This window comes from Barbus barbus, assembly GCF_936440315.1.
Source record: "Barbus barbus genome assembly, chromosome: 13".
NCBI lineage: Eukaryota > Metazoa > Chordata > Actinopteri > Cypriniformes > Cyprinidae > Barbus > Barbus barbus.
Genome location: NC_136741.1, coordinates 14,571,938 through 14,596,188, shown reverse-complemented (window position 1 = coordinate 14,596,188; position 24,251 = coordinate 14,571,938). Strand labels below are relative to the sequence as shown.

Sequence of the window (24,251 nt, the reverse complement as noted above, 5' to 3'; positions counted from 1 at the left end):
ACCAATAAAATTAAAGAGGTTTTTTAAGGTCATGTTAGATTGAAATAGATTGTTGAGTTAACAATAGCACACAATCTATTTTTAGAGTGTATATAATTGCATGTTGTAGGCCAAAGAATACATTTCAAAAGTTGTATTTATTTATTTATTTTTTATGGAGGTACTGTGTGCCCCTGAAATCATTGATAAGCCATTGAAAGACAAAATAGTGTGCAATAAGATAAAAAGGTGAGCCTGTTCACAATTTCTGTTCATTTGTGGGTCTTAGTTAAGATAATCATATACATCAGCAGTACCACTTCATCACCATCAAACAATGACAATAGAGAGAGATACAGAGAGAGAGTCTTTGACACAATTCTCGGAGCCTGAGGAGGACTCTAAATTCAAAGCTTATGCAAATATGTTTGCGGTATTCAATCGAAGACTATTTGAGCTAGGGCAATTCACATGGAGATTGAGGATAAATATGTTTTCATTGTGCTCAGACAGTAATACATTCATTTCCCTTCATTATTTGTAAGAATCACTGACAATATCCTTCTGAAATAAGCATGACATTATAGGCCCAGTGGAAAATCAGGATGGAACAAAAAGTCTTTAATTTAGTTGGTGCCAGAAGGCAAAGAGTAAGGATGAACCAAACGGAGGCATCCTAAAGTTAAAAATTGCTTCCCAAAATGTGCCTCTTTCCCCTGGAACGTGAACTTAATAAAGTAGATCATACCCTGCGCATTCATAATAAAAAAATTCACAAAACGTAATCGCAGATGCTTTGAATTGAGTCCCCTCCACCTAAACCTTGTTGCTAGATATTGTTAATTCATCAACAAACATGAATGTGTTACATTTCTGTCCAACCAGCAGGGAAGAGATTCAGCTGGCTTCAAAGTCGCTGGTAACGTTGGAAGTGTGACTTTCATGAACAGCAAACTTTCTTTTCTCTCATGTTTCTCTATACGCTTTCTCTATCTCTCTCCCTCTCTAACTTTTTGTTTTTTTTCTGCTCTGATATTAACATTTTGCTTGTGGCAAATGGAGCTAATGTGGATTGGTATTTTCATTATAAGTCACCCCAAAGCCATGCTCAGCTGTATCTGTGGTTTCCAAATTGAGCTGTAAATTTTGAGAGCATCTGACACCCGTGCCCCAGGCTTACATCAGAATACTAACAAGATGACGACGACATTTCCGTCTCCGTAATTTGAGTCGCACCATATATCAGGTCAAGCCAGAACACCGTCCGTTAGAACACAGAAGATCATGGGACAATCCAGACATAACACTCTTTAAGTATCCCGGCCCCACCGCAGAGAATAATGAATGAACCTATTTAGACTGGATTTACTGCCACTTTAAAACCTGATTGCTGCGAATTCAGAATAATTCATAAGACTTTTAGTGCCGTTCATCATGTAGCCTAGGCTGTTTCGATGTGAATGGATGCTTTCTTTGTAGTTTATCAAATAAAGTCCTGCTTATCTGCCAGTGGAATTTGCAATCTCAATGCATATGTATCAGTTCTGCCTTTAATTAAGGAGCATGTTACCACAGTAGCAAAATGTAATCTTCACTTCACCACAATAAAGCCTGGAACCATATGAGAGGGAAAGAGATGCAGTTGAAAACACACCTATTTATTTGGTAAGTCACACAAAAATTAAAAACAATAAAATAAGATGTTGCAAAACTCAGATTTCAAATTTACAGATTTCCTGTAGCTGCCAACACATAGTGTCAAGGTTTAATGTCAGGTTTATGGTTTTACCATATATATATATATATATATATATGTATGTATATATAAAACATTTTTATTGTCGCAAAAACAAATCTATTTTAAATAACTGCTGTACTAATAAAAATAATTAATAATTAATAATAATAAATGCTTTGAGCACCAAATCAGCGTATTCGAATGATTTCTGAAGGATCATGTGACAAATAGTAATGGATGCTAAAAATTCAGATTTGCCATAACAAGAATAAAACACATTTTAAAACATAAAAAATATAAATAATTTTTTGAGAAATAATCATTACTTTAATTATTTTAAATGGTAATAATATTTCACAATAGCACTGTATTTACTTTATTTTTGATTAAATAAGAATACAAGACTTATTTCAAGACCACTATAAAATCTTACTGACCCCAAACTTGGGTGGTGTAATTTAAACCTGTACTCTACTTTAATACAAAAACAACAGAGCAAATAAAACACTTGTGCTTTTTTCCAGTCATGGCAAAAGATAAAGTTTGTCTTGAATTTAAGTGAAAACAGAAATCAAAGCCTGTTTCAGGGCTCTAAAAACACAGCTGGGCTAAACAGAAAGCAGCAGAGCCCATGGAGCACCAGCCTCCACCCAAACACCGCAACTGTGGCTTCTCAGCATGGTTTAGTCAATGTCTTATCTTAGCACATGGGAATTACAGTACATGGTCTACAACAAACAGAGCGTTTATTTGCAGAGACCCACACAGCTATGACCATGAAGGACATTAAACTCCACTTTTTATGACTGAACTAATTTTGTGGTTTGCGCTATATTGTATTTTTAGAAAACAGTGGTTTGTTCAGAACACACAAACACTCATTGTAATGATAATGTGAGAACATTACGTTAGTTAGGTGAATGATGGATACTACAAAATGAAACTAATAAAGGTAGCTTGTAGATGTCTTCCACATTCATATCCCTGACTATTAAAGCAAGCTCTCTCACAAACCCTGCTTATTTTTATTTTTTTTTATTATTATTAGTTTTAGAGCAACACTTGGATCTGTGTTGTGTGTGTAATGACCCCAGCGTATGAGGACTGAGTGCCACAATGCATCTGCACCAACAACACTGTAGTGACAGACACTGGCTGGACATATAAATTAACACAACTTATATGAACATCCACTCACACACACATCCTTCAGGTCCCTGACTCTGATCTGTCAGGTGCGGTTAGGGCTATAAAGGGCACAGACTCCTACTGAGAGCGAATTAGGAAGAGAAGAATTAAACTTGAACTTGTCCACCGATAGGATGAAATCAGCCAACATTTGCATATTGTTATAGCCCTTTAAAATATTAAAGCACTGAAAAAGACAAATTAAATCATGTATATATAATGAATTATATGTAATTACAGTATCATAGTATTATTATTGTTTTGGACATGTTCATAAACCATGTATTGCACCATATATTTTTGTAATTTTTCTGAAAGTCATGAACATTTCTGATAAATCTCAAATTAATTATTGTGTACGAAAGCCTTCTGTGGTGGAAATGACATTTGAAATGTGTTTAATTATTATTTAATGTGCACAAAATACACACAATTTAATAGTATCTTTACACATTTAGCAAAAAATAAAAGAAGAAATAAAAAGTATGCCATATAAAAGATAAGTATTTTTATACATTATAATGTAATGTAATATAATATAATATTCACAAAAAACTATCCCTTGTGAAAAGGAAGTATACTTTAGCATACTTTTAAAAAGAGTAAATAATATTAAAATAATATACTCATTTAGAATATACCGTTCAGTGTGAACTAAATTAAATGTTTTCTGACAATTAACTGCATGTTAATTGCAATTAAATAAAAATGCATAATAGTTTAAATTATTGTTAAATGCAAATACTTTACAGTGTTTTTTTTTTATTACTTTTTTTATTATTATTATCATTTTTTTTATTATATTATCTTTACATATCCTTTCACGGATACATGAACTGTCTCTGATATATCTTTCAAGTGTATTCCCGAATGTACTGACATTTATGGTAAACTAAAATATATTTTGATGTAATTTCAATTGAAACTTATTTGTCCTTTATTTCAATTTATGCGTGATTACAGATTTGTAATGAAGTTACAAATGTATTACTGTTAAAAAAATATTAACTGTAAATGTAACACTGCATGACACACCACAGTTAAATAAAGTTAATTTCACATTATTACAAAGTGCATTTTTTAAAGTGCTCTCTTTAAGTATACTCAATTTATTTAATTATTATTATAGCATCTGCAAATACACTTTTACCATGAAAATAAAAACACACTACAAGTGCACATTCAATACAATTAAACACACTGTTTCACAAAAGAAACCATGGTAGGTATATAAATATGGTAACAATTAAGTGCTATCATATTATATTACCATGGAATAAAATTTGATACAGTCAGTGTAACATGGTACTGTAGTTATTTTGTGAATCATTGTTTGTTGTTGCTATTAGGATTAATGGGATAAATGATATGGGACTATCTCTATAAACTTAAGAAGCATCCTGTGAGTTCTACCATCTGCTGGTGCAGCTTTCCAAACAGATCAAGAGGTCACCACCAGCATTTAGTAAGAATGTTTTCCTCTCACCATCATGCCTCTACCACCCTTTCATCCGCAGTTGTCAAAACACACAGTGCAATAATGGCTGCGATGAGCTCAGGACTTTTCGATGAACTGCTTTTCAGTAAACATTAGCCACAGCTCAGTGTGTGGGACGTGTCTGAACTGTCTGTTAAAACTGAGAGAAGGCCCTTCTGAACACCTGCTTGTGTTCGTGAGTGTGTGTTTTCATTTGTCTACATGACTGAGAGGTGGAAGGTGATGACATGGCGGAATGGACCGGAGGGCAACACACACACACACACACACAGAGACAAACTCATAAGGCCACTAGAAATTCCAGTCACAGTCATGTTACAAAATCACTCTGAGGTCGTGGAAACAAAGAGAAGCCTTCGGGGTGTGTGCATGTACGTGTGTGCGTATGTGTGTGTGTGTGAGTGTTTAATGTTTCTCTCAACCAAACCCACCAAAATCCTGCCAACAATTAAAAAGTGCAGCGCTCTGGCACCACAACTAATTTTCCCTCGGTTTCTACAGCTACAAACCAGTAGGGCAATTGTTATTAGTTCTCCATCGGTTTCAATTTGAATGCCTGAGAGCCAATTAAGGCTCCGGCTGATTGAATCCGCCCCAGGACCTTCCCATGCAGGAACCCAAATGAGTTCAGCCTGAGGTGGGGAGGAGTGGAGAGATGGAGGAAGAGGGGCACAGGGGTTAAATAAGAGGAGTTAAACTAGCAAATCCCAAACAGACTGCGGACGGAACAATGGCTGGCTGCAGTACTGATGTAAATTGAATCAACTATCCCAACTTATTCATTCAGTCCAGTGGCTTCGTTAGGCTTGAATTCCACCAGTAACCTCGTGACCTCCTCTAGTCAGACTGCATCGCACCGGTGGAAGGTCTTAGCGATACAAATTGCATCAGACTGCTTAATTAGCCAATGAAATGCACTTAAACGGATAGAAATTAAATTCCTTCGCTTTTTTCTTGCACTTTCGTTCTCTTTATTTCGCAACCATCCAATACTGTGTACAAAAGGATGGGCTTTAAACACAATTGCTGTGTTTCATTGCTACCTCACTACGTTCTCAAAGATAAGCATATTTCACATATAAGCATATCATTATTATCTCCTATTTGTTAAATTCAGCGGCAGGATTATTTATAATTATTTTGTATAATACTATTATTTGCTATTATTATATTAATACTATTATTTTATATAATACAAATACTTTTTGATGATGATGATGACTATATAAACATTTATAATGTTACAACAGATTGTGTTACAACACAATATTTAGCAATACTGTTTTAATATTAAGAATAATTGTTATTTAAAAACCAAATCAGCATATTAGAAACATTTCTAAAGCTTTATGTAATCCTAAAGACTGGAAAATTCCAGAAATAAATGACATTTTAAACTGGGTAACACTTTATTTTAAGGTGTCCTTGTTACACGTTACATGTACTTACTAATATCATAACAATTAATTATGCATACTTACATGCAAGTAACCCTAAATCAAACCCTAATCCTAAACCTAACCATATAATAAGTATAATTACACTGTTACAAGGACACTTTAAAATAAAGTGTAACCGTATTAAAATAGTAAAGAGTTATTTTAAATTGCAATATTCACAATATTCCATCTGTACTTTAATGTTTTTTTTTTTTTATGTATCACGCTGTTAACTTTGGAATATGCCAATGTAAAACTATTGAAATCCATTGCAAGTTGATTTTTCCTGTATTTGCATTGTGGTGCTGCCTTTGTAGAGTGCTCCAAATTGTTCACTTATGAGATTCCATGATGGTTGGAATGTTGCCTTATGAGGAAACTGCCTATAGGCAGTAGGCAGCTCACTAGATAAGAGAACACAGCTAATTAACAAAAACAGACAGCAGTAGCATCCTCCAATATCTGATGTTCAGAGCATCAAATAACCTCTGTTAAGTTATTAAGACGGAGAGAGGTGTAGGGATGTATTGGACAGACTCATTGTAGAAACATCACATACTGCTTTTAGTTAAATGACGAGGCAAGCAGCCACCGGTCTCATCCACATCACAGGATAAGCTCCTTTCCATCTGAATTCAAGTAATGATTAACATTTTTTCCCCAAAAGTGGAGGAGAGATGAGAGAAAAGCGTGCTCACTTTTAAGGAGACACTTGAGAGACAGAAGGAGGGAAACGTTTTAAAGGGTGTCAGTGGATAAGAATTAGAGGAATTAACCCTAAAGAGAGTTTTAGAGGAAGACCTGGAGATTTACGCCTTGAGTGGAAGAGGATGAGTCTAGGTGCCAACCTCTTATTCAAAGACCGCCGCCAAGATGATGAAGACACAGTCCTGAGGAACGTCAAAAGCGCAAGTATTGAGCTGACAGAATATATTATTTACTATGATAAAGTTGCTCAGCGATAATCAAATGGCTGACACTTGATAAGTCATTTCACTGTATTTTGATATATAAAATATGAGAAACACTAGAAAATGATTGATTAATCGGTACTAGTGTCTTGTTTTCCAGTAAATAAATAAATAACGTTCTTTATTCAATAAAAAACACAAAAATTGCTTGTGCTTTTAAGACTCTCCCTTAGACGACAAATCTTGAGCAAACTGTATTTTTGATATGCTGGTTGTTTTTAAGCATATATGGATGGCCTTTGTTGTAAAAAAAATAAAGTAAAATAATAATAAAAGTTTACTTATTTCTTAAGAATTTATCTTAAAATTCCATTTATCATAATTTAAACATTATTTCTCACAATTATAACTTTATTTCTTGAAATATGACTTGCCACAGTGTGACTAGTTTTAAATTTAAATAATAATAATAATAATAATAATATGTGACTGTATTTCACAGTGTGCCTAGTTCTTACCATTTGCGTTTTAAATGTAAATAATAATAATAATAAATGAATTTAAATAGTTTATAATAACTTTTTTTACAGCCTCTTTTACTTATATTATTTGCTGTAAACCAACAGTCCTAGCTGCTTGTCTATGTTTTCCCCGGTCTCCATTGGCCAAAGCGCAAGGCAATGACAGCTAAAGAGAAGCATTTCCCCTCCTCCTCAAGTGGACTCCAATCAATGGGAGCAGAGACTGCTTCAGTAGCCCCTGCCCGCCTTTCTCTTATAATTATACCCCTCTGGATTCACTGAGTACCAGCTAGCCCTGTGCTATTTGCAGTAATTAGTCCAGAATGTAAGCTGTCAACATGCAAACCAACCCAAGCCTACCGCCCTTCCTTCTGCCAGCTCCCTCCTCCCCTCAACACAACAACACGCACCTTACCTTAGCTGCTGGAGAACATTAACTTTCTTCCCTTCTTCTTTCTCTCACTCTCTGTCTGTCTCTCCTTCGGCTACTCATGTCAAATCTAGGTCTCTCCGAACAAAATCTTAATAATTAACTGGCAAAATTTAACATGATTGCTTGTGACACACCTACTCTGGTAATTATTGCTTTGAGGCCATTTGCTAATGAAATTAATGCATTCGTTGCCCTAACAAATTAGCATAACTCATGCAAATGGCCCACATTTTAGACCCACTTGCAAAGATGGAAAAAGACAAGGGAGAAAGAAAATAATAAGAAAAAGTAATGTCAACAAAATTAAATTGCACATGCATGGAATGAAGAAATTGCATTAGCAGAATTGCAAGTGGTTATTTTTTTTCTGTAGCCATAATGGCTAAAAGCTCTTCATTTTAACCACCGGTGAGCACAGTAATGCAATGCTTTAAGATAGTGGCTTATGAGCGCATGATTATCATTATCATCATTACAGTCATTGCTGATCTACATGCGCATCTTTCTGAGAGAAAATATTAAATGACCTCCATAATACAGACATTAAAAAGGTTATTAGACTGATGCATTAAGTGATCTCAGAGCAGGCGCCGCTGAAACTCCATCAGTAAGTGAGAAGGAAACTGTCTCCTCTGCACAGACACTGTCCCAATGCCTGTCACAGTGCTACTGTATGTCAGCCCACCGTGATTTTTAACACACTGACTGGCGTTATTAATATTTGATGACATTAACCCAAACTGGACACAAAATGATGGATGTAGTGAGTGTATATGTGTGGGTCTTGTATTTCACGCATTGTTTCGGCCTAATGTCCTCGCAAGTGTGGTACATGAAATCCCCTGCAATGTGGGGTCCATTTAAAAAAAGTGTAAATAAACTTGCTAAATTAGATCTAAATACCAATTCTCATTTTGTTCCAAATTTGTATGTTTTCCTTTCTTTTGCTGGAACACAAAATAATAAATTTAGAAGAAATGCCTAGTTCTTTTGTGAAACTCTAGATGGCACAGGATGACGGGCTCTTAAAGTAACTGACAATATTCACAGCGTTAAGCGACTTGGCACAAGCTGATTGGTTTATGTTATATACACAACCAATGAGCTTGCTGCTTTACATTTAAATGGCTGGTTAGCATCCACTTGAGCATTTTACAGCATGCTTTCAGAGTGCCTCTGAAACCCTCCACCTTCCCCAGCTCCACCTGTATAGAGCTGCTACGCGATATTTTATATGCTATTTGTGTAGCAGCAGTATGTCTTAAATACTCACAGCACTGTATCACCGTATGCATTGGCAGTAGCAAACTTCCTGTACTTGATTGCAGCAGCAGCAATAATCTACAACTACAACAATAACCAACAGCAGCAGTGTAGCAGATCTATTCCGCCAAGATCAAATACATTAACATAATCATATCCATTACCATGCTAAAATCTTCCAAGAGTTGTTATGAACTGTTTTTGATGTAAAAGTCAATGGAACCCAAAACTTTTAAGATCCAAAAAGAACATAAACATAGCTTTTAGTTAATTCATATGACGAAATCAAAATAGTGAGAAACTTAAACATCAAATATTGTGACACAAACCTCAAAGGTGATGATATTTGGTCATGTGACATTTTATATTACTACATTTGATGCATGCATTGATCAATGTTTTGATTCGATTTAAAATAAAGTGTATAAAGGCTTAAATTTCAATCCGTTTTTCAGAATCATATTAATTTCACACAACTTTTATATCCTTTTTGGAGCTTTTTTGTTGCATAAAAACCATTTAACATTTTTCAAAACATCGTCTTTTGTGTTCCAGAGAAGAAAGAACAATCAAAGGGTTGCGGGTGAAAAAATGATGACTGAATTTTCATTTTGGGTCGAACCATTCCTTTCACGAAAACCAAAGAAAGCAGAAAGTTTTCTGTGAAGTGCAAACGATTCAACTGGGAAGGGAAGTCTCAAAGGGAAGTCTCCACCATATTACTTTTAGCATGTGTTTGTTGTTTTTTACACAGCATAAAACAAGAGCAACTGTGCACATGAGTGCACAGAACGAAATATTCGTGAGAGTGGGTCGGTAAGGTGTGTTGTTGCGTGGCAGGTGAGGAATCATAGGGATAAGTTGCCGTTTAACAGGATTTTAAACGGGCTGGCATGGATTGGCAGGCTGGAGCTGTGCTCACTCAAGAGAGACAGAAGTGCCGCTACACTTCCCACTAAATTGTTTTCCTCAGCGTCCTCAGCTTCCCTCGGTCGCCCCGAGGCTCACCGTGGTAACAAAAGCTGAAAATGACTCCCATTTAAACGGTATTGGGTTGCATTACCATGGTCAGGTGGGAGAGTCTGGAAGCCATTATGGAGGTTGGCAGAGGCCACTTGGTGCTGCAAGGCGCAAAACTAGACAAAAAAAAAAAAAGGCCAAGGAGAGAGCTTGAGTCTATATGATCACTCAGGCTGCATGTATACTGCCCAATAAGCTAGATTTACATCTGTTCTGGGAAATGGGATAAAATGTTTGGATGGATCATGTTGTCCTATTGGGTCCTATATAAAAAGCACCAAAAAGTAACCTTTTAATGCACTCATCCGTTAATGCTGTGGAATCACAAACAGATAAAGAGGTTTAAATCGTGATAATCAGATGATGCCCTCAATACTAAAGCCTGGCAGCTGATATATCCTGACACGAAATATGGAAATAATCAATTTTAATATATACTACCTACACTACAGTGCAGTCAAGACTAGATATGCTGGCTTTTTAAATGCTATTGACTCAAATAGAATACCACTGATTTTCAATACAACAGTACCTGCCATTATTCATTATCCACATTATCCACTTTGACATTAATCAGAGATGATAACTAATATGTCATTAACAGAAATATATTTCATCCGTCTGTTTATTTTTTTCCTTTCATTTTGTCACAATTATGACATTACATTCTCTCTCTCTCTCTCTCTCTCTCTCTCTCTCTCTCTCTCTCTCTCTCCCTCTCTCTCTCCCTCTCCTTAAAAACACATGTTCTCTAAACATAATACTTTATATCAATTAAAAAGTATAACAAATTAAAGAAAAGTTAAATATATGTATCTTTATAATTAACACATTTACTATGCTCTGGCTGTTATCTCTAGGTGTTAATTACGTTTAAATCAAAATCATTTAAAAATATATCTTTCATAAATGTTTTGCTTAATTTTGATTATAATACCAGTGTAATGATGGTGCTGAGGCAGAGTTAGAATCCATTCGCAGAAGTTTATTAAAAGGGGTTTCAACAAACAGAAACGTGAAGTCAGGTAAGAGGTCTATACCAGTATCACAGTTGAGTCCGTTGATACACACAGGGGCAATCCAGAAGGTGTAAATCAGTAGGCAGGCAAAGAGTTTGTACACAAACATCAGTCCAAACGAGCAAACACAGGCAGAGGGACAAATCCAGGAAATCAGAGTCGAGGTCAACAGGCAGAGTCATACATAGCAAGGCAATGAGAAAGACAATGGTAAACGCTTGGTAAGGCAGGTAAACTGGCAATACTTCACAGTTTGACGTGCTCAGTCTCTGGCTTATAAAGCAACAAACAGGAAGTGGCAGTAGAGGAAGCAGAGGGAGTGGCAACAGTCAGTACTCTGGTGAGAGCTCCCTTAACCGGTTTGGTGTTACAACCAGATGAAAACTTCAAAAATCATCCTTCATCTTGAAGGCCCACTTTTCACATTTAATATGCATTAAGTTTATTTATATCTTTTTTATGTATTTATTTATTTATTGCTGGGAGGTGTATTTCTTTCTTTCTTTCTTTCTTGTTTGCAGCCTGTTTTGCCCCATTACTCAAGAATCAATTTAAGTCATCTTAAGGTTATCTACAGCAAATGTAGTCTCCTTGTAGCTCAGTAAAAGACAGAAAAGAGATTGAAAATGGAGGAATATGAAATTAAACAGGCCTAAAAGGGGGGCAGGGATTGCTTACGTGAGGCAAAGAAAAAGTACTAAAAACAGCATAAAAAGTATTTAAAAAGGAGAGGATTTGATGTCAAGAGTACAGTTTTAAATGAGAGCCGTTAAAAGACTGAAAAACAAAGGAGATTGGAGTGAAAATGAGTATAAAGACACAAGAAAATAGAAACCAGACTGTTTATTCTCCCCACGATCAAATTTAAAGTTGAGATATAGCATTTGTATGAATACACAGCAAGCACCTAAACGCATGAGAACAGTTGAAGCGCACGTCTAAGCGGAGAGCTGACCCCCTGTGTGATGCCACATCAACATCCACCATTTCACACAAATGAGCTCCCGCCGCGCCGGGCAAGATGGCCACACAGAGTTAGCATTGGGAACACATCGAGGAGAAAGCGTGCTAAATTTGAGCTCGCAGACTGAATATGGATTTGGATATTATGTTGTCCATCTCCCATGCCAAATATTATGACCGTTTATTTTTCCCACAGTGGGTGTCTTGGCATATTATTAATGTAATAAAAACAGGCTTTTATATTCATCGACCAAACCAATGACATGGGGAGAGAGATGGGGGGAGAGAGAGAGAGACTGAGAGAGAGAGAGAGTGAGAGGGAGATGATTGCTCATTAGTAGCATTTGTGTTCTGGATCCTTTGGGCTTCTATCTGTTCCAGGAGCTGATGTTCTTCTAATGAGTTAAATACTATCTGCAGCAAGAGGGCAACAACCTATTGCACATGCACACACACTTACACAATCACGGACATACACTAGAGGTTTAGGAGTTTATAGTGTAGAGTTTGTTCTCCATCAGAACTGTTTTCCAGTAATGAGGTATGAACCCCATCAATGAGAAGGAACAGTGCAGCTGCTGTCCTTTCACTATCAATATCGCCATATTAGGGAAACAAATAGCAAACAACTCTGCACTTCTGCCTTAACAGTGAGCACTACAGAGCATGACAAAGCCCAACGCAACCAAGTGTGAGCTGGAAAACGATGTTCTCTTCATTTTAAACTTGGTGTACACTTACAAAGAAACTAATTGCAAACAGTTTAGTTAACTAAAAGTTAAAATAGTTAATATTGAAATAAAGCTGAAACAAACTGAAAACTAAAACTGAAAGCTTAATAGAAATTTTACAAAATAATGAAGATGAAAAAAAGCATCTAATAATCACTAAAGATTAATACAATTTTAATTAAAACTGTAAACATAAACCTAATTTGAAATCATAATAAATACTATAATATTAATAATAACAACTATAACGCATGCACTTACCTCAGCATTGCAAACGCTACATCTGAGTCTCCCCTCTCTTCCAAGACCCTAAACAAAAATGCAAAATATGTGTTTATTACACTGTACTACATTTAGTACACTAAACTACAGAGTATAACACTAGTTTGCATTTAATCCTTAAACAGATTTTTTTTGTCTAAAGCTTATTGCCAAATTGCAAAACTTTGCAATTTAAAAAAAAAACTGTATTATGATTTGAACTTCTGATTGGATGCCAATTGTATTTTATTGGCTTTGTGACACAATTACTTTGTGACAAAGTTTAATATAATCTAAATGAGCAAATCATTCTAAGCAAAATATCTAATATAAATTAAAGTTTCAGATTTTATTATAAAAGAATAAAGTTTGAGCTTGTGCAGAGATGCTGTTACCTTATTGAGCTATTTCTACCTGTTCAAATGATTAAAACTTACTTACGTTCATGCAAACTGATGTAATAATTCAACTTTTTTTTTTCTTCTGACTAGTTGGTAGACGAACAGTTTTGGTTTGACTTCTATTACATGGACAAAAAAGTACTGAGACATAATATATAATATCTCAAAATATATTCTTTTATGTTAAATGTTGACAGAATTTTCAACTTTGGAACAACTTTTTAATTAAAACAAAACAAACAAAAAAGAATATATCCCAGTTTATGAAAATTCTTTTTTTAGGTTACCAGAGAAAACATTTTACAGTGTGTAAAATAGATTTAGCAATTCTTTAGTAGCTGTTAGAGATGTTTATTTAAAAAAGATGAACTCTAATGGAACAACAGATGTTCTCAACGGTGAACGGCCACTTTTCATAATCAACACGTTATGTATCATGCATTTGATATTGCTCAGCTATTCCATATATGATAATTAAGTGTGCTTGGTTCATAAAATGGAGTACAGCTAGAATTAATTATCTAAATAATTAAGGAGCCCATCGTACAAATATTACACATTAGCAATTAGCCTATTTTATCCCAGTGGATGCTGGTCTCCGTAATGGAAAGATGTAGAGAGTGGGGGAACACAGTTGCTAAATCCAGAGCTTATATGCATGACATGTGGGAGCTCATTTTGATAGATGTTAATGGCATATAATTATAGAACAGTGCTATTAAGCGATGTGATTTTACAAGAGGCCTGGTGCCCCTGGCGCTATGGCCTGATTGCTAAGAGTGTTTGGCTAATGAATGGAAATGCATGTCTGTTTGCAATGATGGGAATTATCAAACCATGAGAGAGAGAGAGGGAGAGAGAGAAATGGTATCTAAACTCAACCACTTAAAATTACTTTGACACACACAGAACCCACTTAACTACACTCATATGTCACACACACGCACCAAGAAACAGGCAAGTCCTTGAATAGCGATGTTACACATCAACCGTATTGGGTTTGAGAATAAATCGGACACAAATCTGCAACAAATTGCCTTATAATGCATAATAAATGCAGCCTACCATATCACATTTAATGTGCATATATATATAAATATATATATATATATATATATATATATAGGCAAATCGGACCACACTTCCGTTCTGCTCCTGCCTGCTTATAGGCAGAAACTGAAACGAGAAGCACCCGCCCTCAGGACAATTCAATGCTGGTCGGACCAATCAGACGCTATACTACAGGACTGTTTTGATCACGTGGACTGGGACATGTTCCGGGCAGCGTCTGATGACGACATAGAGGCGTACTCAGATACTGTAACGTGTTTCATCAGGAAGTGTGTAGAGGATGTAGTACCGACAAAAACAATCCGCATCTACCCCAACCAAAAACCGTGGATTAACAGCGATGTTCGAGCAGCCTTGTCAGCGCGGACATCTGCCTTTAAATCCGGAAACTCTGACGATCGCAAACAAGCCAGTTACGATCTCAGGAAATCAATCAAAGCTGCCAAACGACAATATAAAAACAAAGTTGAAGAACAATTCAAAACCAACAACGCAAGAAGCATGTGGCAGGGTATCAACAACATCACAGATTTCAGAGGGAATAAACCAGCTACTGTGAACATTGCCGCCTCTGTACCGGACGAACTTAATAACTTTTATGCTCGTTTCGAGGCTCACAACACCGCCCACACAGAGCGCGCTCCCGCGGCTGTAGCAGAAGAGGCGAGCGCACTTTCCTTTTCTGTCGCAGATGTAACCCGATCCTTCCGACGGGTGAACATCCGCAAGGCTGTGGGTCCCGATGGCATCCCAGGCCGTGTGCTCCGAGCATGCGCATTCCAACTGGCCGGGGTTTTCACAGACATTTTTAACCTTTCCCTCTCTCTGTCTGTGGTTCCCGCATGCTTCAAAAAATCCACCATTGTGCCCATACCAAAGAAAAATAAAATCACATGCTTGAATGACTGGAGGCCCATTGCTCTGACACCCATCTTCAGCAAGTGCTTTGAGAAACTCATCAGAGACTACATCTGCTCTGTGCTGCCTGACTCACTGGATCCCCTACAATTTGCATATCGCAGAAACCGTTCCACAGACGATGCTATTGCCTTCACCCTGCACACTGCTCTCTCCCACCTGGAAAATAAGAACACCTATGTGAGAATGCTGTTTGTGGACTACAGCTCAGCATTCAATACCATAGTGCCTGCCACACTGGTTGAGAAGCTCCAGACTCTGGGACTAAACGGATCTCTGTGCAGCTGGATCCTGGACTTCCTGACAGGCAGATGTCAGGTGGTCAGAATGGGCAACAACACTTCATCCCCGCTGACCCTCAACACTGGTGCTCCTCAGGGCTGCGTCCTCAGCCCACTCCTGTACTCCCTGTACACACACGACTGTACAGCAACACACAGCTCCAACGTCATCGTCAAATTTGCTGACGACACAACGGTGATAGGCCTGATCACTGACAACGATGAGACGGCCTACAGAGAGGAGGTGAGAACCCTGACTAAATGGTGTCAAGAGAACCACCTCTCACTCAACATCGACAAGACCAAGGAGCTGGTGGTGGACTTCAGGAGACAGAGCAGAGAACACACACCCATCACCATCGACATGACACCTGTGGAGCGAGTAAACAGTTTCAAATTCCTCGGTGTTCACATCACTGAGGATCTCACATGGTCCGCTCACACAGATGCAGTGCTGAAGAAGACACACCAACGCCTCTTCTTCCTGAGACGGCTGAGGAAGTTTGGAATGAACCCCAGCATCCTCAGATCATTCTACACCTGCACTGTGGAGAGCATCCTGACAGGCTGCATCACCGCCTGGTTTGGAAACAGCACCGCTGGCAACCGCAAAGCTCTGCAAAGGGTCGTGCGAACTGCCCGTCACATTGTTGGAGGTGAGCTTCCCTCCCTCCAGGACATCTACACCAGGCGATGTATAAAGAAAGCCCGGAGGATCATCAATGACTCCAGCCACCCGTCCCACAGACTGATCTCTCTGCTGCCCTCAGGAAGACGTCTCCGCAGCATCCGATCCCGCACTAGCCGACTGAGGGATAGCTTTTTTCCTCAGGCTATCAGGCTAATGAACAGTCAGAACTAATACACCCTACAGCACACTCCCACTTTACAATATACCACGCACTGCACTTTAATTCCACACAGTTCAAACTGGACTACCAGTACACTACTGCACAAATACAACAATCTTTTTGCCAGCACCGGATACCATCCAATGCACATCCATGACATTTGCACATCCGGTTTATATATAATCTGCTGCATCTTCGCATATTACTGTGTGTATATAACGTAGAATGTGTACTACATACTGTGTATAATGTGTATCGGTAACTGTATGTCTGTCTAATAGTACACTGTGTGTACTGAGTATATGTATGTGTATATTACACATTGTCATCTGTATAAGTCTGTACGTATGTATGGTAATGTCTATATGTAAATTGTTTTTGCAGTGTCTGGAGCACGCTCTCAAGAATTTCACTCACGAAGGCACACGTGCTGTGGTGATGTGACAATAAAAGTGATTTGATTTGATTTGATTTGATTTGATATATATATATATATATATATATATATATATGAAGAGTTTGGTTCCAAAACGCGATAAACGCCATTTAACCTGTTAACCCGCACCGACCGGCGAATAAATTTAATAGTAACTAATGGAAATCTAACGAGTAAGTCTTCATAGTGTAATATTAATACATTTTTCTTACATTTTCTTTATAAAAATCAATAAAGATTTCACATATTTCACTATATACAGTATATATGTTCACTATATATATATTCAGATTAGTATTGACCAAGTTCAGAGGCTGTCATATGAGGATCAACTTATTTTATTGTGTACAACTTTTATATTGATTCAATGGATTTAGTGCATTTTGAAGAAAAAAATAAAATAAAATACATGTCATGGATTTATTGCATTTTGGGGAAAAAAAATGAGTTTTTATAATAAATCTTTGAAAATCAAAATCTGGATTTTAAATTTTTATGTTATTATAACCTAAATATGCTATGTGAAAGTTTGAAACAGAAAATAGTGGGTTTTCATCTTGCCACTTTCTTGGTAAAGAAAACATACTCGGTTACTAACGTAACCTCGGTTCCCTATCTGTCGGTCACTACGAGTTATGTCGTGACGACATAGGGGATTTACTTGGAAGCCCCAATCATCTCTGACTAAAGAGAAAACGCCAATGAAATTGGCTAGTGGATTTTGCATACCTGAGCCACTCCCCGTACATACGGGTATAAAAGGGCGACAGGTGCATCCACTCATCAGATTTTTGCTTCGGAGCCAAGTGGATGAAGACGGTTGTGCCATTCTCCACAAGCCTCATCTTTGTTTTTGTTCCTGGTTGGCGTCACGGTGCAAACAGCGGAGTCCCTTCTCCAGCGATTCCCCTGGGCACTTCAACTAAAAGAGCAAATTCTAAAAGAGCAAAATCACGGACGATCGCGTCTTTTTCAAGATGCCGTTTCGTCCGTGTCCTCTTGGTTGCGGTCGTTTCCTGTCCGCGGATGACGGACATGATCGTTGTCTTCAGTGTCTGGGTCTCCAGCACGCTGAAGCTGCGTTCGTGGATGACTCATGCGCCTGTTGTGGGCGTATGAGCATGACGTCGCTGCGATCTCGCCTTTCCTTTTTGAAAGGATTGGCACCCTCTGCCGCCACCCGCCCCGGTCTCTCTGGCTCGAGCAGAGGACCGCCGGTTGGCGCTCTGGGAGATCTGAGGGTCACAGTAAGAGCCTCTCCGCCGGGTACGTCCCCACGGACCTCTTACTCCTCACGCAGCGAATGTCCCGTCCGGTTCCCGGGTGATTTCGCTGGTCCGTCCCACGGGGCGCCCAGCATTTCATTCGGTGCGCCACCCGAGGATAGGATGTCGATCGCAGCATCGGGGGACGGGCTTTCGTCCTCTGAGGATGAAGGTGCAGAGGGGCTGCCCCCTTCGGGTGTGGTCGCCTCCCCTGCACCGGACCCAGAGTTGACGGCCATGCTTGCCCGGGCAGCCGCGAGCATCGGGCTGGAGGTCAACAGACCGCCCAGTCCCGAGCCCTCGCGGCTGGATGATTGGTTTCTCGGAGTGGGGCGCGGCTCACAACAGCGATCTACTCCAGTGCCTTTCTTCCCGGAGGTGCATGAGGAGCTGACGAAGTCGTGGATGGCCCCTTTCACGGCCAGAAGCCGCTCGTCTGCCTCCTCCGTCCTCACTACCCTCGATGGCGGGGCTGCCAGGGGGTACGTGGGCATTCCCCAGGTGGAGAGAGCGGTCGCGGTGCACTTGTGCCCGCGAAACGCCGCCACTTGGAGGAATCGCCCGCGTCTCCCGTCCAAAGCCTGTAAGTTGACGGCTGCTCTTGCGGCCAAGGCTTATAGTGCTGCGGGCCAGGCAGCCTCTGCCCTGCATGCCATGGCTATCCTGCAGGTTCACCAAGCCAAGGCACTCAAACAAATGCACGAGGGTAGTTCCGACCCGGGGTTGATGCAGGAGCTGCGCACGGCGACTGACTTCGCTCTACGAGCGACGAAAGTCACGGCGCGGTCCCTCGGGAAGGCGATGTCTACCATGGTGGTCCAAGAGCGCCATCTCTGGCTCAACCTGGCGGAGATGAAGGATGTCGACAAAGCACGCTTTCTCGACGCTCCCATCTCCCCGGTTGGGCTGTTCGGCGACACCGTCGAGGGATTTGCTCAGCAGTTCTCGGCGGTGCAGAGGCAGACAGAGGCGATCCAGTCCTTCCGCGACACAGACCGTTCCTACGGTTTGCGTTCGAAGGTCGGGCATGGCAGTACAAGGTCCTCCCCTTCGGGCTCTCCCTGTCTCCCCGTGTCTTCACGAAGGTCGTAGAAGGCGCCCTTGCCCCGCTACGGGAAGTGGGCGTCAGGATCCTCAACTACCTCGACGACTGGCTCATTCTGGCCCAGTCCCGAGAGCAGTTGTGCGATCACAGGGAGCGGGTGTTACGGCACCTCAGCCAGTTGGGGCTTCGGGTCAACTGGGAAAAGAGCAAGCTCTCCCCTGTGCAGAGAATCTCTTTTCTCGGTGTGGAGTTAGACTCGGTGAGTATGACGGCGCGCCTCACGGACGAGCGCGCCCAATCAGTGCTGAACTGCCTGAGTTCCTTCAGGGGCAGGACTGTGGTGCCACTGAAACAGTTTCAGAGGCTCCTGGGGCATATGGCATCCGCAGCTGCGGTCACGCCGCTCGGATTGCTTCATATGAGACCACTCCAGCACTGGTTGCACTCCCGAGTCCCGAGGTGGGCATGGCGCCGCGGTTCACTTCGGGTAAGTATCACACGCGAGTGTCGCCGCTCCTTCAGCCCCTGGACGGACCTTGCCTTTCTACGGGCCGGGGTGCCCTTAGAACAAGTGTCCCGGCATGTTGTTGTCACAACAGATGCCTCCAGCACGGGCTGGGGCGCTACATGCAACGGGCAGGCAGCCTCGGGGCTCTGGACAGGGCCTCGACTGCTTTGGCATATCAATTGCCTGGAGCTGTTGGCAGTGCATCTGGCCTTGCGGCAGTTTCGGGGTAGACCTGTTTGCTTCCCGCGAGTCCTCCCACTGCCAGCTATATTTCTCCCTGACCGAGGGGCCCCTCGGCACGGACGCACTGGCACACAGCTGGCCTCGGGCTTTAAGCAAGTATGCATTTCCCCCAGTGAGCCTACTCGCACAGACACTGTGCAAGGTCAGGGAGGACGAGGAGCAGGTCCTGCTGGTCGCGCCGTATTGGCCCACCCGGACCTGGTTTCCGGAACTCATTCTCCTTGCGACAGCCCCTCCCTGGCGTATCCCTCTGAGGAAGGAACTCCTTTCTCAGGGGCTCGGCACCATATGGCACCCGCGTCCAGATCTGTGGAACCTCCATGTGTGGCTCCTGGACGGGACGCGGCAGACTTAAGTGGTCTACCACAGGCCGTGGTAGACACCATCACTCAGGCTAGAGCTCTTTCAACAAGGCAAGCCTATGCTCTGAAGTGGAGTCTGTTCGCGAACTGTTCGCGAACTTCTCGCCGGGAAGACCCCCGAAGATGCACGATTGGAGTAGTGCTTTCTTTCCTGCAAGAAAGGTTGGAGCGTAGGCTGTCACCCTCCACCTTGAAGGTGTATGTGGCTGCTATCGCGGCCCATCACGATGCAGTGGACGGCCGGTCCGTGGGAAAGCATGATCTCATCGTGAGGTTCCTGAGGGGTGCCAGGAGGTTGAATCCGCCTAGGTCACCCCTGATGCCCTCCTGGGACCTCTCTATCGTCCTGGCGGGACTTCAGAGGGGTCCCTTTGAGCCGCTGGACTCAGTCGAGCTGAAATTCCTGTCGGCTAAGACAGCGCTCCTGACCGCGCTCACTTCCATCAAGAGGGTCGGGGACCTCCAAGCATTTTCGGTGAGCGAAGAGTGCCTTGTGTTCGGGCCGGACTACTCTCACGTTGTCCTGAGACCCCGGCCTGGATACGTGCCCAAGGTTCCCACCACGCCCTTCCATGATCAGGTGGTGAACCTGCAAGCACTGCCTTCGGAGGAGGCAGATCCAGTCTTGGCGTTGCTGTGTCCCGTAAGAGCATTGCGCATATACGTGGACCGCACCCGGAGCTTCAGAAGCTCTGAGCAGCTCTTTGTCTGCCACGGAGGTCAGCAGAAAGGGAAGGCTGTCTCCAAGCAGAGGTTGGCCCACTGGATAGTGGAGGCCATCGCCTTGGCGTACCAATCCCAAGGCGAGCCGTGCCCCCTTGGGGTGAGGGCTCACTCCACACGGAGTGTTGCCTCCTCCTATGCGTTGGCGCACGGCGCCTCTTTGGCAGACATCTGTAGAGCTGCGGGCTGGGCGACACCGAACACCTTCGCGAGATTTTACAGTCTCCGCGTGGAGCCAGTCTCTTCCCGTGTGTTGGGTAACAGGTAAGTGGCGGGAAGAGTTGGCCGCTGTCACGCTTGCTGCGCCATTCCCCCTCACCCGGGGATACGAGCGCCTGTTTTCCTCCTCCAGTTCAGTTCCCCGGACGGCGAACCCTGGTGGAGACCTCCAGCACCCCCGGCATTCAGACTGGGCGGAGCAGTCTGACGCCAGGCCCAGTACTGGTGCTAGCTCGCCCGGGTCTCCGGTCAGCCCCTGTACTCGGCTAGGTGTCCGTATGGCCTGATTCCCTTCGGGTAATCCCACACGTGTATTCGTCCACAGTACGGTTTCCCTCACGGTAAACCCGTGTCTTCCCTTTGGCAGAGTTCTGTCAGGCCCTGCTGGCAGCCCTCCTCCCTACTCCTAGGTAGGATCTGCCCCAGGGTCCAGTCGTATGTAGTACTGCCCCAGGCCTGGGTCAGTCCATATCAGTGTCTCCACATGTTACCTCCCTTCGGGCAGGATGTGGCCTCCGTAGCGCCCTTCTCCGGAAGGCTCGCTTCCCCGTCGTTACTGCCAGGCTGTAACAACAAATAGGAAAGACTTGAAGCAGTCTTTCATAGAAGATCGAAATCCCTTCCGATTTCTTGGGGAAAGGAACAGCGGCTTGGCTATCTCCAGCAGCAATGTACTCAGTGGTCCCTGCGGGCACCAAGGTTAGCGAATTTGCGCTGGGGCGATGGGAAGGTTGCGACCTTCGCATGGCATTTGTCTGTCACGCACTAGCTTGTCAACATCTGCATGCACAAGGTCGTGACGGGGTTCAGGTTGTGGCGCTTTCCATATGACCCCTATGTCGTCACGACATAACTCGTAGTGACCAACAGATAGGGAACGTCTCGGTTACGTACGTAACCCTCGTTCCCTGATGGAGGGAACGGAGACGTTATGTCCCCATGCCACAATCTTGAACCATCGCTGGTTGCCGAGGACTCGTTCTTGGCTCCTCAGCGGGTAGAAACCTGATGAGTGGATGCACCTGTCGCCCTTTTATACCCGTATGTACGGGGAGTGGCTCAGGTATGCAAAATCCACTAGCCAATTTCATTGGCGTTTTCTCTTTAGTCAGAGATGATTGGGGCTTCCAAGTAAATCCCCTATGTCGTCACGACATAACGTCTCCATTCCCTCCATCAGGGAACGAGGGTTACGTACGTAACCGAGACGTTCCCTGCGATACGGGAACGAGTACTGCGTCGCTAGACGCTATGGGGAAAAACATTTCTCAGAGGATTGAAGACTTTTTTAATCATGCAGTGTGGCTGCACGGCCATTGGTTTGTGCAGTGATATAAAAACGAACTAATGGCTTGTCATCGGTGCTGCACGAGCCTATGGCAGCAAAGCCCGCCAGAAGGGGCGGGGCCATCTGGCTATATAAGCGGGTGCTTCGCCATAGGAAATCAGATCAATTCGACTGAAGTGACGACCTGAGTTGTGCAGCTGAATGGCATGGCACGGTACACTGTACTCGTTCCCGTATTTCAGGGAACCGAGGATACTTTAGTAACCGAGTATGTTCCCTATCGATACTTCACTCGTACTGCGTCGCTAGACGCTATGGGGAACAAATACAATCCCGCCATGCCATGAAGAGGAGCGACCGATATAAACTGGCCTTGGGCAATAAGGCTTAGAGGGACCAATTATGAGCAGGAAGAATCCTGCAGGAGGCAAGAGGACTGAACTCCTAGAGGTCAGTCCATCCTAGATCATTGTTCCAACGGTCATAAGTACAGCCTCAGCACTAGTAATAGGGCCAAGAGCATTCTTGAAGAATCAGGCAATGCCTGAAAAGACCGCTTAAAACAGGCGTGTGCCATTTAAGCTAGATAGAACCCGGGCCTGTAAGGCCGGAACAGCCAAGTTATAGAACCTGAAAAAAGTGGACGGCGAGGCCCAGCCGGCCGCCGCACAAATGTCTGCCATGGACACACCACTAGACCACGCACAGGAATAGGCCACGCCTCTAGTGGAATGGGCTCTCACTCCAATGGGGCTCTGGAGGCCCAGGGAGGAGTATGCTAGTGCAATAGTGTCAACTAACCATTGAGATATCCTCTACTTTGTGACCGGAGACCCCTTGGTGCAACTGCCAAAGCAGACAAAGAGTTGTTCCGATTGCCTAAAGAGCGCGGAACGCTCGATGTAAGTTCTAAATGCCCTGACCGGGCAGAGAAGGTTAAACTCCTGGTCCTCCTCAGAAGGGGGGAGTGCAGAGAGTGTAATAACCTGGGCCCTAAACGGAGTGTAGAGCGCCTTAGGGACATAACCATGTCTTGGCTTTAGGACGACCTTAGAGTCGTTAGGCCCAAACTCAAGACAGGCGGGGCTTACAGAGAGAGACTGCAAGTCACCTCCTCACTTCACCGATGCTAGCGCCAGCAGCAGAGTGGTCTTGAGCGACAGTGTTTTTAAGCTTGCAGATTGTAGTGGCTCAAAGGGGGCGCCTTTGAGGGCTCTCAGGACCGTGGGCATGTCCCATGTAGGGACTGTGAGGGGTCGGGGCGGATGGAGCCTCCTAGAACCCTTCAGGAAACGGACAACCAGGTTGTTCCGGCCCACCGACTGTCCGGCTATAGGAGCGTGAGAAGCTTCTATAGCTGCCACATAAACTCTGAGCGTGGAAGGGGAGCGGACCTTATCCAACAGCTCTTGTACATAGGACAATCTCACTGATATGTCACATGTCGTTGGTTCCTCACTGTAGGCTTCACACCAGGCGGAGAAAACCGACCACTTACAGGCGTAGAGGCGTCTCGTAGACGGGGCTCTACCCTGCGAGATGGTATTTAGGACATTCTCGGGGAGATCTATTGATTCCCATCAAGAGCCCATAGATGCAGGGCCCACAGCTCGGGCTGGGGGTGCCAGATTGTTTTGTTCGCCTTAGAGAGGAGGTTCTGTCTCAAGGGAATGGGC

At 42.6% G+C, this 24,251-nt stretch overlaps 1 protein-coding gene across 1 annotated transcript in view; it reads right to left on the bottom strand.

Moving 5' to 3' along the window:
* The window catches only part of LOC306879407 (uncharacterized protein), a 143,145-nt gene that overhangs the window by 79,135 nt on the left and 39,759 nt on the right, over window positions 1-24,251 (bottom strand). Inside the window, exon 3 of the mRNA XM_079432337.1 lies at window positions 12,965-13,012. Within this exon, the coding sequence (XP_079288463.1) occupies window positions 12,965-13,012 (48 nt within the window). The remainder of the gene's footprint in view (window positions 1-12,964; window positions 13,013-24,251) is intronic.